Below are 18,924 nucleotides of genomic sequence, written 5' to 3' on the forward strand. Positions count from 1 at the left end.
AGGCATCTGAACCTACACAAATCATGTCCAAGATTAGAAGCTTATTATCTATATTTAAAAATATATATTCTAATCAAGATGTAGGCTGTGTCTAAGATTGAACACTAGAGCCTACCTGAGTGCTGTGGTTTTTACCCTGCCACTTTTATTTTGTTAAGTTGGTTCGTTTGGAAGGCTCTCTTAGTGTGTTACTGAAATTTATAGGCTAGTTTTTCCTTGTGGAGAGTTGAGCCACTAAATATTTACCCCCCCCCACACACACACAAAAAAAAAGGTAAATATGGAGAAGTCCGTATTCCTGACCAACAAATAAAGTGAACATACCACTTGAAGCTTCTTTTATGCTTCGTCTGAGTAAAATAATTACCTTTGTTGCAACTTCAATTTTAACTTAACCCAACTTTATAGCCTTATCCAACTATATAACCCATATTATATATTTCTCATGCATTTATTGATTCTCAATTTTGTCATTTTCAATTCAATTTATGGGTAAACTGGTTTTAATATGAGTTATGCTAATAGAGGTAGGGTAAAAAACAGTAGTTATGGGTTATATAATAAACACTCAAAAAGTAAAGGTTGGTTGATGCTGATGAAACAAAACAAATATGATGAAAATATAATATGTTAATAGCTTGTTGAAGGCGTTTGGTGGGGAGCCACCAAATGCGTTCACAATTCATGCAGTCAGCCCCACTGCAGTAGATTACAATCTGCTAACCTCCCTACACTCGTTTTTCAGTGTAGGTGTAATGACATGATGCTCACCTACAGGTACCTCCAGCAAGCAGACCAGAAACTGTTCACCTTCTCTCCCCAACAAAGGCAAACGCAGGGACTTTCCAAAAAGCTGTTCAAATCCACCATTAGCACCAAGATCTGACTAGTTTTTTTTCAGCCAGCAAGTGAGACCAACTGAAACCAACTAAGCCAAGAGACAATCTCTGCAACCTCACCTGAGGAATTCAAAACAAGGCTCAATAAGGAGTGGGAGGCCAAACCATGGAGATTCCAGTGATAAATCCCCTCCCAGCCCTCATTAGCATAACAATCTTGGAAGACAATTGAGAGTCAGCTTGGAGGATGATGTGGCTTGTCATACCCAACGATCTTGCATACTCAATCCTAAGTTGCTGTTGCATGGTTATGCCAACTTTAAATTGCTCATGAATGGTTCTTGAACCACACCTACCATCTGGTCACCATTACCAAGTGGGCTTAAATTATATCTCTCCAGTACTCTCTAGCCCAATAGTTTATTGCTTGACATTAACACAGTAACTGGATCTATTGCCATCATTAACTATGGAGCATCACAGTCCTTGCAACTAATTTGCTCCAAAGTGCTAATTAAGGTAATACTTTAATAACAAAATTATGAAAACTACCACAAAATATTGTGGAAGGGGGGCCTCCCAGAACACAGTAAATCAAATATGTAATCTAACCTAGGTACCTTTTTTGCCCCTCAACCCCAAAAATCTATTCAGAAATATTGTTCATGGAGTGAGAGACCCCTGTTTGTCTAGTGAGCCAATGGAATTGTCTTGTTAAAGAAGTTGCTGGACTAGCAGATCACAAATTCTCCAGTGATTATGTAACTTATATAAGATTTAAACTATATAACTTACATAAGATATATATAATTTATTATAAAATATAACCAATAAGTATTTTAGTTATGTTTTGGCTAAAAAACCAGTATGCAATTGGGCAAAATCATGTAAAACTCAAACCATCACATTGTGTTACCAAACAGGAATTGAAAAAAAAGAACTTTTTATATCAATAAACAGCTAAAAATCTATAACATGCATCAAAAAGGTTACTATTAAAACTATTTAAGATCAAAGACTTGAAATTATTAGTTTATTGTCTTACCTAAAAGGACCTTTTTTGGAAATACCAATTATCCTATTTTGATGTATAGGCCTATATCCTTTCAGTGTTCCAATTTATTTCGCATATTAACAGACAGCTGATTTTCTTCTGATTCTAAAAATGTAACTTTCATTGCTTGATATTTATTCTATAAATCATAAATATTAAATATATTTTTGTTCAATTGCTTGTCAAAACAGAGACTACATTTTTAATTCATGCTGACAAATTATTGGTGAAAATTTCACCAAGAAAGTGGGTAAAAGATGGGGTTCTTGTTACTACTGTCACAATTATATCTAGTAGCACTAGCTGTAGGCTAATAGGAACAGAGCAGTCCAAAAACCCGTCTCTATCTTTCCATTATGTTAAAGAAAGGTGGTCTTCCCCAAAATGAAGTCTTTAAATTTCCCTTAAATTGCAACTTGGAGCAATTGAAGGATTTTCCATTCTGCAGCATTGTTCAGCATTTCTTCAAAAAAAAAAAATGCCATGTGGATCGATTTGGACATGTTTTGAATATTAAGTTGGTTATATTGACTAGGGTTTATGCTCTGGTCTGGGACTCCAAGGTGTCCCATTCCAGCCTCCATTCCTTATTGCTCCACTCCTTGTCAAGTGAGACTTTGAATTCTTTGACAGTCTTACTGGATACAGCATGATCGCTGAGGGAGTTCCACAGGTCTACAACCTGGTTGGTTAGGAAGTGATGGTGTTTCCTCCTCTGAGCATTGACCTTTATGAGCTTCTTAGAATGACCCCTTGACCGCTGTGATGAATTGATGAAGAAGAGACCATGAATTAAAATGTTGTTGTGAATCAATTTGTAAGTGGTAATCATGTCACCCCTTTTTCTTCAGCAAGTCATGCTGCATAAGTTTGCAGTCTCATTGGGTAAGGAAGATGTTGGTACCCATCTACTATCTTTGCTGCTCTCCTCTGTACTTTCTCTATCATGTCCTTGTCCATAATTGTCCCTAAAGCGCAGTTCGCGCTAGCTAAAATCTGTTCAGTATGACATAGAAACTTTAACAGTCAAAACTTTAGGCAACTATGACACATTCAACTATGACACCCAATATGACAACTTCAACTATGACACCCAAGTCTCTTTCCTCTGTAACTGTAACTAAGGGGTTCTCTTTGACCAGTTATTTGGCTTTGCATGGTGTAAACAGTTTTTGATTTTGATTGCCAAAATGTAAAACTTTACATTTGCTTGAATTAAATTCAAGTAGCCATTGTCTAGCCCAGTCATCCAGCTTGTCAAGGTTGGCTTGGATTGAGGCAGCCTCCACCCAAGATGATGCTGCCCTGATGAGCTTAGAATCATCTGCATAGAGTGTGAGGTTTTGGAGTATTTCAGGAGCATCATTGATATATATGTTGAAAAGTGATGGCCTAAGCATGGTTCCTTGGGGAACTCTGCTAAGAACAGGTATAGGTGATGATAGCACATGTGCTCCTTTATCATTAATAACAGCAGCTCTTTGGGTTCATTCTCCCAGGAAATCTACAATCCATTCAATGATGTTCAAGTGGATGTGAGAAGCTTGAAGCTTTCTTTTCAGCCTTAGGTGTGTGACTTTGTTAAATGCTTTTGCTTGATCCAACAAAACCATGTCCATGGGTGTCCCTTTTTCCAGTAGTTTGGTGACTTCATTGTATGACTGTATTAGGTTTGTGTCTGTGGAATGGCCATTTTGGAAACCATGCTGATTTGGAGACATGATGTTGTTGTATGTCAAGTGCTTAGTGACAGCATTGTTTAAGATTCCCTTGAGAATCTTTGAAGTTACTGATGTTAGACTAATTGGCTTATGATTTTCAGCTTTGTCTTTGGAGCCTTTCTTATGTAATGGTATAACAGTAGCTTTTTTCCAGTCGGAGGGGACAGCTTTTTCCTTTAGTGATTTCTTGAAGATTTTTGCTAAAGGTGAGGATATGAGTTCAGCAGCCTCTTTGAGTAGTCTCAGGTGTATACTGTCTGGTCCTTTCAACTTCAATGTGTCAAGCTTTTTCAGTTGTTTTTGGACATTGACTCAGAAATGACAACCATTGGCATTGTTACATTGACAGGATATTCCTGGATATCTGGGATGTTTCTAGAGTTTTCCACAGTGTAGACTGAGGAATATTGTTTGTTTAAGGTTTCTGCTATCTCTGCATGATCAGTGATTTTGCCACATGGCATGGTTAGGTAGGGAATGGAATGTTGTCTTGGCTTTGCTGATGATACATAGTTCCAGAACTTCTTTGGATTAGTTTTAGTTTCTGTAGCAATGATATCTTCATGTTTTTTTAATAGAATACTGTGTAATCTTGAGAATTGGTTTGCCTGTATTTTGCCCAGTATCTGTTCTTTTTGTTCATCCCAGTTTTATGGACCTTGTTGAGTAAGGTAGGGTGTGTGGTCTCTTGATATATGAGACAGTGGTACATGTCTCCTCATGGTTTAGCATTATTTCCTTGAAGAGATTCCAGCTGTCATTGCTTGACTTGTGCTCAAACAGTGCTTCCCAGTCACCATTTTGCATTCTCCTTAGTCCCTTGCAGATTTTCTTGTAATGGATATATCTTCAGCAAATATGGTCAGAACAGGGTGGTGACAGTTGGAGAGTTGTTAAGAGACATACATGATCACTTGTGCCAATCAATGACCTATTAACCTAGCCTATTTGAGAAATATCTAAAATAAAAGAAATATATCATTTTTGAGGGTCTGTAAAGGGCTTAATATTGAAATTGCAATGAAAGCAATATTTGGAAATAACATAAAAATGCATCAAATTCAATGTATCAAGGTTCACATTATTTGTAAGTCAGAAATAAGGATTACTCAATATTTACCAAAAATTCACAGACTAAGAAAATCCTGAACTTTTATAAATAACCTAGGGCTAGTCTATATACAGACATTAAGAGGGAAGAGTGGATCAAAATACCATAGCCTAGTAGGCCTAGCCTAACAACTACTAGCCAAGGCTTAGGCCTAGACTTAAAAAAAGTATTGAGTGTGAAGCTGAGGTACCAATATTAAAAGTTAGGCTATTAACATAGCCTACTCTTTTGATATTAGAATCTACTCTTTAGATCCTGGGCCTGGTTAGTTTAGATGTATGGGGAGGGTAATGCCCCAGAATTCTGTCAATGTAGCTTGGAACACTTATTTTGATTTAGCTTACCCTGTAGTTAACCTAAAATATAGCCTGATTGTATATTTTTATGTGATTAAATAAGTATAGCCTCTAGCCTAACAAGAAAGGGGAAGTTCTTATCTTGGTATAAACTTCTTACCTTTGAAATCGGTTTTCAAAAAGACTTCTTTTAGAACTGAACATTTTACTTAACTAGAAACACTCTTTCTCTAATTCTTTTTCCAATTATCATGGATAGTTGCAAATAACTTCAGTAAGTCACAAGTTTCCAAAATGAGCCTCGATTTTTCAGTTTAAATATTTTGCTCTATTAGTCGAAATGCTGTGTCAACATCTGACCTAACGTCGATATTGGCATAACACCATTAAACAAATATGAGACAGATTGTCTTCTTACTAAAAATTTCATCATGCAGAAGATGCAAGAATTAAGGTCATAGGACTCTGTAAGAACAATGTAAATCTCCAATATAACCCTGATCCTATCATAGAGGAATTTTATGAAGTAAGTCTGCATCAGTTTCTGGATGCTCGACCCGATGAAGATTTTGTGGTCAGTACCTGTTCTGTCAAAGATTCCATGCAAAATTTAAAATAGAAACGTTCATCTGGTATTGACCATGTTAGTACGTTTCATTTAAAATAAGGGGGAAAACTTCTTACGTCTCATCTGTCCCAACTTATACAGATGATTTTCATTCAGGCTATCGTCCTTCTTCTTTTTGCATTGGAGATCTGACTCCTGTCTCCAGAAAAGGGAAATCTGAAGTCCACTGTACATCATTCTGTCCTATTACTGTAGCTACATCCCTTTGTAAGCTCTTTAGCAACTATTTATTAGGAAACTAGAAAATTTTTGCTATACCCCTTCACACCAGTTCGGATTTAAGTGACATACCGAATAAAATACCGACATACCACTTTAACCGCTATTGCAAATTCCCTGATTGGTGCGGAGTCGTCAAGAGAAAGCCTTGTTTTGGGGGAAATGATGTCAGACTTGCATTCGACTCTTAAATCGATGCAGCGATGCTTCTGAAAGCTGGTAAATGAGGTTGAGTCTGGCCATTATTCGTTCTCTTCGGGGTTTATATTCAAGACTACGTATCCGTGTGTAACTATCCCCAGATAAAGGCATGCCCCCAATTCCACGTAGACAACTTATCCCAGTCACGAAAGGGCCCCGTCAAGGAGCTATCACCTCTTCCGACCTTTTTAATTGCTATGTGCTGGAAGCACAAGATCTCTGCCCTCAGTCACTGATTCTGTCTTCTTTAAACCTTTCCTTTATATAATGTGCTGACGACATTCTAAACCTCAGTCGAACTCTTCAACGTATCACTGAAATTTTTGGAATCCTTGAAGTGGAATATCAGAAAGTTGGGCTTCAACTTAACCACTCCAAATCGTATATCGTCCTGCTTAACTCAAAAACAAATTCCCCTGCCTCTTCCATCACACTTGGATCTAGCTCACCTGTAGATCACCTTATGTATTTAGGTCTGTCCATTGCTTCTTCTATCAGACCCACCCGAAAACTTGTTCTTGGACAAATCAGACGTTGAATCTCAGCATCTTATGCTTCCATTGTATCTTGTAAACTTCGATTCAACCGATCTCTTATACTAAGTCTATATAATGCTGTTGCCCTTCCCAGTATTCTCTACACCGCACCCTTCTGGAAACTTCTAACTAAAACCGCAAGAGTAAAATCCGACCCATGTTCTTTTGCTTTGCCAAGTATCTGCTTCATCTGCCCCCACGGTATAAGATTTTACTCGCTATTGCGAAATTCTGGTTGCTGACCCAGAGGCTGCCGTTGCCAGATGGATTGCAAAACATAATAAAAAATAATAGATAGGAATTTTGATTGGTCCCACATTCTTGGGCAGTGACGATTGTGTTTTTCTTTTCCTATGTTCCGTATTGTGTGTGTTTAATTGTGACGGGTTTTTCAATATTTTTTATTAATATATTTCTTGTAAGATTGTTTAAATGCTATTATTCTGCAGTATATATAGTATGTCACCGTTTTTGAATTTTTTTTTCCCATTATTTTCTTTTCTTTTATTCTGGTTTCTTTCGTATTATCTGTTTGCCTTATATTTTGCGAAGCGTTTAATTGCTGTCTTTATTGTTTTTATCATTTTGTTTTTCTTTTACTGTTCCGTCTTTTAACTTTTGTATGACGGGTTTTCAAATAAAAAAATAAAATAAATCTCCAGCTCTCATATTGTCTTACTCATATAACATCTTTTTTCGTGTTTGGCGCAAATTATTTAAAAAATTATATCATGGATTCTTGGAAAATACTCAATAAGCTAGTCTAGTCTTAAAAAAAAAAAAAAAAAAAAAAACTCATGAAACTGTCCTTATAAAAAATTTCTACATTGTAAACGATAGTTTTTCCCGCATTCTAAAAATTAGGGTAATTATGATTTACACTTTGTGTTAATTTACTAGGCTAGCCTGTCAAGTTTTTACATAGGTTTACAGTTTTTACCAGGTGGCCTCTTTTTTTAGCTGACATCACAATTTAGCATTTAGATGCAAGTGCATACAGCACTTTTATGGTTTTTATTTCCCCTCTCATAATTCAGGAAGACTTGTGGGAAATTATATTTTGAGCCCAATGGGCTCAAAACAGCCCATAGGAAAATTTTATTTGCAGGAGATTCAGTAACAGTGATTAGTATTTCCTTACTCTTTACACTAAAATTTTGTTAGGAAAACAAATCGGCAATTTTTTTTAAAGAGTCTGAAATCCTTCAAAATGATATTACAGGAATGCTAACATCATTTTTGAGGGGTTTGTAGCTCTGCAAAAATTTCTCCAAATTTGTTTTCAAATTACGCTTTACTATTAGTACTAAGGAAAATCATAATGACCATTCCTGCATTAGCAATAAATGGCAATGTGCTCTTACTGGACATTTTTTTTTGAAAAGATAGCCTAGATTTAATTTTTTGGTGACTATGGGCAGTTTTGAGCCCTATAAGGGCCCAAAATGGAATCTGCCCAGAAGTTATTTTGGAACCATGAAAGAGCATAAAGAAAGGTATCAAGTGATATCCATTTTTGTCCTACCTAAATTTTTTATTTTGTAAACTGCAAATTTACCCAAAAGTTTGAAAATTTGCTTTTACAAAAACTGATTAGTGAAAAAAAATTGTCATTTGTAGCTTATTCAGAAAAATGATGTCAGTATTCTATGACATCAGTTTTGAGGGGTTGCAAGCTCCTTTTAAATAATCCTGCAAATTTGTTTTCAAAATAACATTTCACCATTAAGATTAGTGAAAATAGCAATTATCATTCTTGAATCAGCTACCAATGGCATTTTTTCTTGCTAGACAATGTTTTTTAGAAACATGTTTCTAGAATTGTGTTACTATAGACTGTTTACCTTTTCAGTCTGCATTAAGGGCTCAGAATGTAATTTCCCTGATAAATGACCATGGAACAATGAGAGACTATAGGAAATGGTATCAAGTTATGTATTCACATTCATCCTAGCTAAATTTTGCTGTCAGCTATACAATTACCTTCTTTTTAAGACAGAGGTGTCAGTATAGGTTGTATATTGATCTGTCAGGAGTGGGGACTAGCATCAGTTACATACCTCATAATATGGAGGCAACATATACAATAGATATACCTTTTATATAAAATAAAAGGAATTTAATGCCAGATGCCTGAAAAACAGAGGGGGGGGGGGGGGTTGGCAGCTGCACTCCTGGCCAGGCCTGCCACTAGTAAGGAGATAGTAATGTGAAAGAATATACCCTCAGGGATGAGATAAGCAAGTATTTTGGCTTTTGAAAGTAGTTTTTGGAATTTTTGATGAGCATTTTCTACTGGCAAATAGTAAGAGCAATGTGTCACTTTATGGGTCCCTTTAAGAGCCAAAATTAAATTTGCAAAGGGAGCAATTAGAATATTTGGGAAGAGCATTAAAAGATGCATCAATTTCTGTTAAAATTGTATCTAGTTAAGTAATAAGAAAAAATAAATACCAAGGATTCTCCATTCAATACCTTGTTCAACTATAATAATTGCTGCCACTACAATCCTGTCCCAACTCTCCTAATTTGGCAAGATGTACCCCTAGACTATATACTAATGTTTGTTAATTTTGTGGTAATTGTCATTATCTTTGTGAACTTTTATTTTTGCCACTATTATTTCATATCTGCTTTTGGTTTGTAATGTCAAATAAAACCAGTTTGGAAAAAAAAAATCAGCATGCTTTTTATTTTTAGCCTGGGACTATATGTAGCCCCATTACAGAGAGGGGGCTTGGATGTAATTAAAAGAGTAAGATATTTGGAAAGAGCATTGAATTGAAAAGCTACTGGTATTTTTTTGTATTCAATTTCTGTCCTTTAATATGTATTTACTTGCAAAATTAGGGGTTTTGGGTTAAAATATGGGTATATTTTTTGGAGTTGATTACTTTGATGGCTGAAAGATGAATAGGCCTACTCTTTTCAGAGCTCTTTCAAAAAGTAATAATCACTGCCATCGAAATTGAATCCCAGCAATCCTCCCCCTGAGCCAAGAATTGGTCCTGGGCTAATCTCTGAATTTTCAGATTTTAGTTGTTTTTTTTTGTCAAATTAGTATTGTAAGCTAGCTTTTGATGAGAAAAAAACTAAAAAAAAATGAAACCAACAAAATCAGGAAACTTAGTGCATATCTAGGGCCATTCTGTGTCTGGATTCAACTATGACAGTAGTATTTATCATAATTGGAAAGGTCATTGAATAGTGAATTGATTTGTATATTTGTCTTGTAGCTAGCTGGTTAATCAACTCTCTCTTGAGTGATTTGGCTATGAAAGTTTGCTTTTTAGTTAGTTACCCCTGTTTATTTTTACCCATAAAAATAGAAACACAGAATAGAAGCCAGATTCTGTAAAATGTTGTGATCAAAAATTGTAATCACAATGTTGTGGTTCTGGTCTCTCTTGCACCCAGGGTAAAATTTTGGTTAGAAAAATCTGAGAAGTTTGAGATGTGTTCTTGTTATTTTCTAAGGTCGTTATTTTAATCTTTTTAATGAAAACCTCAAATTTTTATGTAAAAGAACACCTCCATATACAGTTATGTGGTTTTTGGTAGTAGCAGATGCCAAATTAAAAAGAAAAGATGCATGGGTAAAAATTCAACAAAAAAAAAGCTAAAAATATTTGGCACAAAACAGCTCTTCTTGAGAATCAACAGATTGTAAATGTGAATCTTATATACAAAAGTATTGTCAAGCATTAACAGAGTTACAAGGTTGAGGGGCTATTTCTGTAATTTATGAGTATCAATCAGTTTATTTCTGACCTGTCAACAAAACAGAGGAGGGTTTGTAGCCCTAGTGACAGAGTAAGACAAAAAATAAAAAGAGAAATTAAACAACAATGAAAAGAGAGATTACAATCAACAAACACAAACATAACTACATACTGTACAAAGAGGGAAGACCACTGGTGGTTGAGGTTTCTAGTGGAGGATTTGACATATTTCACTTTTTATCAATAATGTTTGCAAGTGTAATCAATTTAAATTTTTGTACCAGAGAAGAATTACTGGTCCAAGGAGGCAGATGCAGCAGATACTTGGCAAATTTAAAAGAGATATGGTTAATATTTTTTTTGTATGAAGCAGGAAAAAAAATTCAAAATGGGAGACATAGCAAGAAGATGGGACACAGTTAGACTATTGTGAAATTTGGAAAGGTGAAACCAAGTGAGATTTGTGATATTAGATGCAAGCAAAGCATATACAATTCGAATCTCTTTAGTGAGGTTTTGAATTACAAGCTTAATGGTTTCTTTAATACTTCTTCCAATGGGTATACCAAGATGAACAAGGCTATCAGAAAGCAGAATAGGTGTTTCAGATAGTTCAAGTCGTTTGTCAGAATTACCCTTAAGATTGAGAGTAATTGCTACAGTTTTATCAACATTAGAATTCAGACTGATTTGCTGATATTGATGCTGGAGTTTTGAAAAACTTCTCTTACTTCCCAAAAAGGTGCAACTTAGATTCAAAATATCATCAGTGCAGATAAATAAAGAAACATAATGAAATATGAATGAAATATAGAAACATAAATGAAATATAAGAAACATAAAGAAATAAAGGTAAATAAAGAATCATAAAGATTCGAACATAAATACATGTGCACTTGACAGAGTTTTGAATAGCAGAAACTGAGTTGTTAAAAAGACCAGGGGAAGTTAAGCCACCCTGTCTGATACCCTTATATACATTGAAAAGATCTGAACGACCTTTTATTTTAGCTTTAAGATGACTATGCATATAACAGAAACACAGAGGCGTCATTTGGACCAAATCTTGGGGTGGGTATAAACTCCATCTTGCCCCCCCCCCCCCCGACTCACTTCGTGTTGTGTAATCATCTAGGAAATGGGCATTTGACAGAACTCAAGAATTTTATTATGTATCTTACCTACTTTCAAAGTTTACAATAATTAATAGCAAATAGCATAATTACCCCAAGGGTCGTCAAGTAATTACGCTCTTTGGTTAATAGGCATGCAGTAATTTCAAATCAATTGGACAGAATGGATTATGTTGGACATAATGGATTATTATGGCCGGCAAAGGGCCCTTTGTGGTGGAAGCTTGGGCCCCCCTAGAAAATCTGGGGTGGGCATTTGCCCACCCCTGACCCCCCCCAAATGGCGCCTCTGCAGAAACATTTAGTAACAGAAGGGTCAACCCCTCTTTTTATAGCCTCTGACAAAATCTGGGCAAATATACACGAATCAAATGCTCTGGCTATGTCAAGCTTGCAAAGAACAGGGAAACCACCAGATTGTTCCACATCAGCTAGAACATTAAAAAGTGTGTAAAGAGCATATTCCCAACTTAAATCTTTCTGGAAATCAGACTGATGCGGAGGAGCATAATACTTATAAGAAATTTTGCTGAGAATAATAGACTCAAAAATTTTGAACAAGGTGCACAAAATGGTTATAGGGCAGTATGATTGACAATCTTCAAGATCTCTTTTCCCTTTTTGGGAATAGGACTGATCTGGTCAATGCAAAACTGTTGTTCCACCATCCCTGAAGAAATTGACATTTAAAGCAACAGTGAGAGGTGCTACCCTAAACAGTGAGAGGTGCTACCGCAAATCACTAGCATTCTCAAAGTGTTTGGTGGAGACCAGACCAACACCAGCAGATGTTTTTTTCTTGATCTTTCTTAAAGCGCACTTTACATGAGAAGGAGTAATTGCGAAGGTACACCTCTGGAATTTAGCCAGGATGCTGTCAAGCTCTTTTTCAAATTTAATTTCAGTTGATGGATCAGGTGACAAAAACTCACTTTTATAATAATCAATCCACTTAATTTCAGAAATATAACAAATAGAGGTCCACTCGGAATGTTTAAGACTTTTCCACAGAAGAGAAGAATCACTTGCTACATTGTCTACATATTTTAGAATCAGCATGATTTTGTGGTCTTTAAGAGCTCTTGCTAATTTTATTTTTGTTCTTAAATGCAAATTGTTTACTATATCAGAACACAGTCTGTCACATTAGTTCCAAATTTGGGGCCATAGCTTAGTCAATTCAGATGCTAAAACAAGATCTGAGTTTTTGGACCAATCAGCTACTTCCTTTTTTTTTTGCAAACACGTCTAGCTAGAACTTCAATAAGTTCTGCACATCAAAGTGCGTGATTTATTTTCGCAAGATAACCGGTAATTTGAATTTCAATCTCACGCTCACTAAGATAAGAACTACAATTGGGGCTAAGGAGATTGATTAGAACCTTGATTTTGTTAAGTAGCAAGTCACACCCTAACATAAATAACTGGCGATTAATGCGGCCACAATCTTGGATATCAAGCCATTTTTTGGAGTTAGAAGTTTTGTTAGCATTGATGCACTCAACATATACACAGATCAGAAGGTGATCAGAGCCAAAACCTTCACACAGAACTGTGGCTTGGTTTAAGGGAAAAGAAGGGACATTATGATCGAGGTTCAACATTGAGGAACTAGTGCCTATATAAGTAAGATCTTCATCTTTTCAACCAGAGAGTAAAATGGTGGAATGGACCTCCAGAGCAAGTGACTCCTCAGGAGGGTTTCGTTTGTCAAGTCACAATTAAAATCACCGATGATTACAATGCGTGAGTCAGATGACTTCTCCACTTTCTTGACGAGGCGGCACACTTTTTTGCAGGCGCTTAGAAACTTTGAATCCGAGTTTTCATTGCGGTAATTTGTTGGGAGGCAACTGTTTATTATCAAAATATCCAGGCATGATGCTGCAAGAATATGATCGCCATCATTCTGATTGCATTTTAAAGTAGTCAGAATGACAAGGCTACGTGAGGGGCGTCAATGTGCTGCAGTATATATCACTGGGGAGAAAAACAAAAAGCAATTGGGTGAAATTTTTAGAAGCTCTTTTTATCTGGTGAAAGAAAATGTTCTTGAAAATAGATCAGTTCATATTTTTTGAGTAATTGGGTCAAAATTGGATTTTCTTCAGCGACTTTGCCGTTTATATTCTATGATAGAGCTGATATAGGATATGTCATTGCCTTGGGATCTGCTTTAGTAGGGATTGAGCCACAGGGCACTTATAGCTGTAGCATGGGTGACTGGAGGACTTTCAAAGAGCACATTTTGTTGATTTCTTACAGGGATCGTCTTTAGAGCTGGAATGTCCCCCTCCATCACAGACTGAGAAAACGCAGGTGCTCTTACCAGAGGCGGGTATATGGCATTGGGCATGGCATATACGGCAGTTATAGCATCGGAGTGGGAGGATTTTGTATTCTTCGATTGGTAGACGCTCGTAACCAACTACAATGGGGGAGCGCATTGCATTGAGTAAATGCTGTTTGTTTTCAAACTTTAGCTTATATAAGTGGTTGCACCAATCTTGACTGTTAGTATAACAGTTAGCACGACTTGTTAGTACAAATTTTTTGAAGTTTACATCTTATGAACTCATGTTTTCATATTATATTAAATTCATATTTTACTTAATTTATTAATATAACTTGAAATATAATCGCACTAATCTAACCAACCCATAGAAAGGGTTTTGTAGTCTGTCCAACAAAAATTAACACTTATATATGAAGACTGTTGTTAAGGGACAGTGAGACTATAATACTGATACTGTTTCTCTTGCAAGTCTTGTTGCCAGTTTTGATGTGAAGATATGATCCACTAATAGCAAAAGTTATTTTATAACTTTTTTATTTTATGATCCACTAATAGCAAAAGTTATAATAGCAAAAGTTATTCATATTTTATGAAAGCTGCTAAAAAAAACTTTTGATCCCTTATATGCAGTATCTGTCCCTGTGACAATGGCTTTTCAAACAGAATTTGTTGTATGACTATAAAACCATACAACAGAGTGTGTTATATGTTATATATTATGTCTATGAATATGTTATACGTTAATATGTTCCTGAATCAGCTAGAAATGACAATCTTTTCTCACTTGCTATTTTTATAAATGTATTTTTTAATTCTGGTTAGTAAGCCATGAAAATTCACAACTTTTAATCCATGAAAAAAGAAAAACAGTCAGACATCATATGTGGCTCATAATCTGGGGCCTTCTGTTTGGAATAATCTGCCGGCTAGCATCAGGGAGTTATTTTTATACGGGTTTAAAAATAAATTGAAAGCATTTTATTTAACTAATTGATTTTGAAGGGTGGAAGGTTTTTGAGGTCTTTTTTCGTTGTTTCTTGGGGTGGGGTGGGGGCTGAAACTGGTAATTAATATTTAATAAGATTATTTTGTTGAATTGTTTTCATGTCTATGTGTTTTTTGTATATAAGATAGGCTAGGTGGATAATCATGAGATGTTATGTTTAGATATTTATTTATAAGATATAAATCATAATATGAATTTGCAGCACAAGTCCATAGGACTTTCTTTTTGCTGCAATAATTTATTAGTGTTGTCATTTTGATTTTTTTATATATTTTGGATAAAAATAAACCTACCTACCTAAGGGGTGTGGTTTGTCCTTCACTAGGTTGGAGCTAGTGAACACCAATTTTTAAAGGCTGTGCATATGTGCACCTAAGTCTGCCAGATGTTTGAATTGCAAATAACAAACTGCAATTAATTAGAATGTTTTACATTACTGAAACAAAAGTAAATAAAAACAACTTTGAACCTTGTTACAAAATGATAAACAAAAAGCAAACAGTTTTGTATTACATGGTGTAATTACATTTTTTGGTTATCAGACATTACTACATATTTTGCAACAAGTATTATAAATTATAATGGAGTGTCAAAACAAACGCATAAAAAAGGTTTAATTAATCCAGCAACTATGAGCTTTGTTTGAAGTACCAAGGACAGTGAAAAGGAAATATGAAAAAAGCTAAATGTAGTTTTGGTAGTAGAGGGTGCTGATTAAAAAACGAAACATGGTTAAAAATCAGCCAACTAATTTTGTTCCCTTTGGATGGTCCATAGGTGAAACTTGGGCTAGTTGGTGAAACTAGCTAAAAAAAAATCTAGTGGGTAAAACAAGCCAAAAGTCATTTTTGGCTAACATCATAGCTTAAGAAAGTGTATCTTTTCTTTCAGGAGGGTAACTACCTCCCTCCAGACCCTAGTTTGCCACCCCCAGCTGAAATTTAGTTTCTTAAAAATCGGGTCAAAACTAAAATAAGCCTGCACAATTCAAGCATCCAGAGAAACAGGTCAGCTTTCTTTAGTGTATTATTGTCTTTATGAAAGTATAACAGTTCAAAATAGGGATGAAACCTTTTAATCGATAGTGAACAGATATAAAATTTTTAACTGGATATTTCGAACACATACACAGTGTTTATCATCGGCAGTAAAACTAAAGGACATCAATAAAAAACAAACAAAATTTATACCCAATAAACTTGGAAAACAATAATTTTGGAAAACAGCTCGAAACCCCTCAAAAATGGCGTCAGATCAAAACAAAAAGTATACCATTAGAATCACTATGGTCAAAACCTTAAATCTTGATGCAAAAGGGAATAGATGTCATCCAGTTCATAGTTTGTAACTTCATCCTTAGTAGATCACTAGATTCATACCCCAGCCAGTAGTGTAATTTCGTCAGGGTCCTGGGGGGGGGGGCAAATTTGCAGCTAATATTCCCAATTCAACTGAAAATTACAGAGACAACTGAAAAATGGTCCATATAGTAATAAAAAAGGTAAAGATGTACTAAAGAAAACTCCCCCGTTTCCGTGGATGTTTTGATAATATTTTTGTAGAAACTAAATTTCAGATGGGGGGGGGGGAGAAGGTACACTGTATTTGCTGCAAGAAAGACTTAAGATGATTTCAGGGTAAGGCAGCCTTGCCGAAGCATGCCACAACGTCAGCGCACCTTACTAGTGAGAAAGCCTGGATCTTGACACAAACTATGTTATCTGTAAGATCTCGCTTCCGGGACAAATCAGTTGAAAATAGTTTGTTGGAGATTGAAAGTAAAATTGCATGCTTACTAGTGCAGCAGCATTTGCCTTACAGCCTATGCGACAACCTCTCAGAGTTAGCAAAGTCATTACCTGGGTCAGACCTACTGATTAGACTTACTCTGGGCACACAGAAAGTGACAAACGTTGTGCGTCAGGCACTTTGGTAAGACATAGTGGGCATGTTGAAACAGTACTGCTTTTTTATAATCGTGAAGGAAACCACGGACGTGTGTGCTGTCACTTTTGCTTATGGTGGTTTAGAGACGAAAGTTGATATGCTCGATGCATTCTCTTACCCAGAGAGTACTCCAGATGGGGTATTTGACAAACTAAGCCAATGTTTGTAAGCACTGGAAAAAGAAGGCGTTGACTTAAAGAACTGGATCGGCTTTTGCGCAGACACAACTATGATGGGCTGTTACCGTAGTTTGTCAACATTCATCACAACCAAATATCCTTGGTTAGTGATAGTAAAGTGATCGTGCCATCTGTCCCATTTGTGTGCTCAATATCCCTGAAAAAGGATGCCTAAAAGACTTGAGGATTTTTGTTGAGCTGTAACATCAAATTTCAGGCACAGTGCCAAGCAGAAACATGCATATAAGCAATTTCAAATATTCAATTAAGTTCCTGAAAGAAAGTTTGTTGTTGTTGCTCCTACACGACAGCTTTTTTCAGCAAACTTAAAGAGGCCTGTTGGAGCCATAGAACGACTTGATACTTAACTGGACGGATTTTGCAGTCGAAGACCTGCCGCATGGTAATGACCAGGCTTTTTTATCGACGCTAAGGAATCTGTTAAGTGGGTACTGATGGAGTTCGTAGAATATGCTCCTGCAATACTCAATGAAATCAATACGTTTTTCCAGAGTGAGGCGCCCATATTTTTCAAGTTGGAAAAAGAAGTAGAGCCTGTAGTGAAGACATTCTGCATGAATTTCCTTGCTGCCTTCTACCTTCGGAACCAAAAATATCAAGGATGTAGACGTAGTCAACGAAGACAATTACCCTAAGCTTGACCAGGTGTGTCTTGGTTTGAACGCCGAAATCCGCCTTTCGGATTTTATGTCTGGAACAAAGAAAACATAGAAAGATAGTGCTGAGAATTGGCTTTAGTTTGCCCTCCCCCCACAATGACATGGACTGTGAAAGTATTGACCCAGTTTTGTTCTGGAAATATTTCGCAAGTGTAAAAACGCCTACTTGACGTAAGAAGTTCGAAATCGTTTTGTAAGTAGTCAAATTTCAAATGCCATAGTAGTCTCGTAAAATCGGTCAAGATGGAAAAGGGCAATCGGCTAGCCACTGTAACTCTTTGCACCATTCTTCAGACGAAGTACGGACTAAAACGAAAAGGTGGCCTCAGCCACATGGTCGTTGACAAGCAAGCAAAAAGCAAACTTTCGCATGCAAACCGATTAGGGTTCGCGTAGCGCAGGTGCAGATCTCCTGATTCTCAGCCCTCGGCCGGGGTGCAATGCGTGGTTGGGGGCAAGCCATCCGACGCTCTCCCGTGCTTTTCCCTAGATTTCTCTAGGTACCCATTTGAAGCTGGGTGGACTTTTGGCTTGTCTTACGGGGAAACGCCACTAACCCTCGTCCTAAACCAAACGGTCGGCACCACCGAGATTCGAACCAGCGACCCTTCGCTCGTGAGTTCGGCGCGTTAACCACTCGGCCACGGACGGACGTCCGTCGACGTCCGACGGAGGGTCGCTGGTTCGAATCTCGGTGGTGCCGACCGTTTGGTTTAGGACGAGGGTTAGTGGCGTTTCCCCGTAAGACAAGCCAAAAGTCCACCCAGCTTCAAATGGGTACCTAGAGAAATCTAGGGAAAAGCACGGGAGAGCGTCGGATGGCTTGCCCCCAACCACGCATTGCACCCCGGCCGAGGGCTGAGAATCAGGAGATCGGCACCTGCGCTACGCGAACCCTAATCGGTTTGCATGCGAAAGTTTGCTTTTGCTTTTGCTAGCCAGTATTTTATCTGATTTTATCCCTTTCGGTTTCTGTGCTGATTTTACAATTAAAGTCATTTATCTGAGAAACGCCTTATTTGAGCCTCTGAAAGTTTAATTTCTTATTCAAATTCTTCAAACAATTTATGCATAAACTGCTTATTTTCTACTTATATTTGAAACCGTTTCTACTTCCAATCTACTTGGGTTTTTTTTGGGCTCGCCCGCTTCTTTCTAGTGCTGAGTGGAAACACTGAATCTCAGTCGCCCACTTACCTGCAAGTCCTGTGGACATGGTCGGTCACAAATCTTTGGATCAGTTTTCGGTCTCCAACTGCTTTCAAATGGCTCACAGAGTTGTATAGACTATTTGAATTGCCTATAGATTGTATAGACGATTGTATAGACTATATAGATTGTATAGACTATATAATT

At 36.7% G+C, this 18,924-nt stretch overlaps 2 protein-coding genes across 4 annotated transcripts in view; one reads left to right on the forward strand and one right to left on the reverse strand.

Moving 5' to 3' along the window:
* Positions 1-5,352, reverse strand: part of LOC136039595 (uncharacterized) — a 210,282-nt gene extending 204,930 nt beyond the window's left edge. Inside the window, exon 1 of the mRNA XM_065723457.1 lies at positions 5,182-5,352. Coding sequence (XP_065579529.1) covers positions 5,182-5,225 — 44 coding nt within the window. The 5' untranslated portion in view covers positions 5,226-5,352. The remainder of the gene's footprint in view (positions 1-5,181) is intronic.
* LOC136039596 (prestin-like) overlaps positions 1-18,924 on the forward strand; it is a 92,124-nt gene that overhangs the window by 10,721 nt on the left and 62,479 nt on the right. Inside the window, exon 1 of one of the 3 annotated variants that reach the window (XM_065723460.1) lies at positions 7,315-7,470. The exons of 1 other annotated variant lie outside the window; for it this stretch is intronic. The gene's annotated coding sequence lies outside the window, so the exon portion shown is untranslated. Of the gene's footprint in view, positions 1-7,314; positions 7,471-8,082; positions 8,102-18,924 lie in introns of those variants that run through there. One more of the 3 variants, XM_065723462.1, reaches the window with a different exon arrangement.

The sequence above is a fragment of the Artemia franciscana genome, chromosome 19 (genome assembly GCF_032884065.1).
Source record: "Artemia franciscana chromosome 19, ASM3288406v1, whole genome shotgun sequence".
Taxonomy (NCBI): domain Eukaryota; kingdom Metazoa; phylum Arthropoda; class Branchiopoda; order Anostraca; family Artemiidae; genus Artemia; species Artemia franciscana.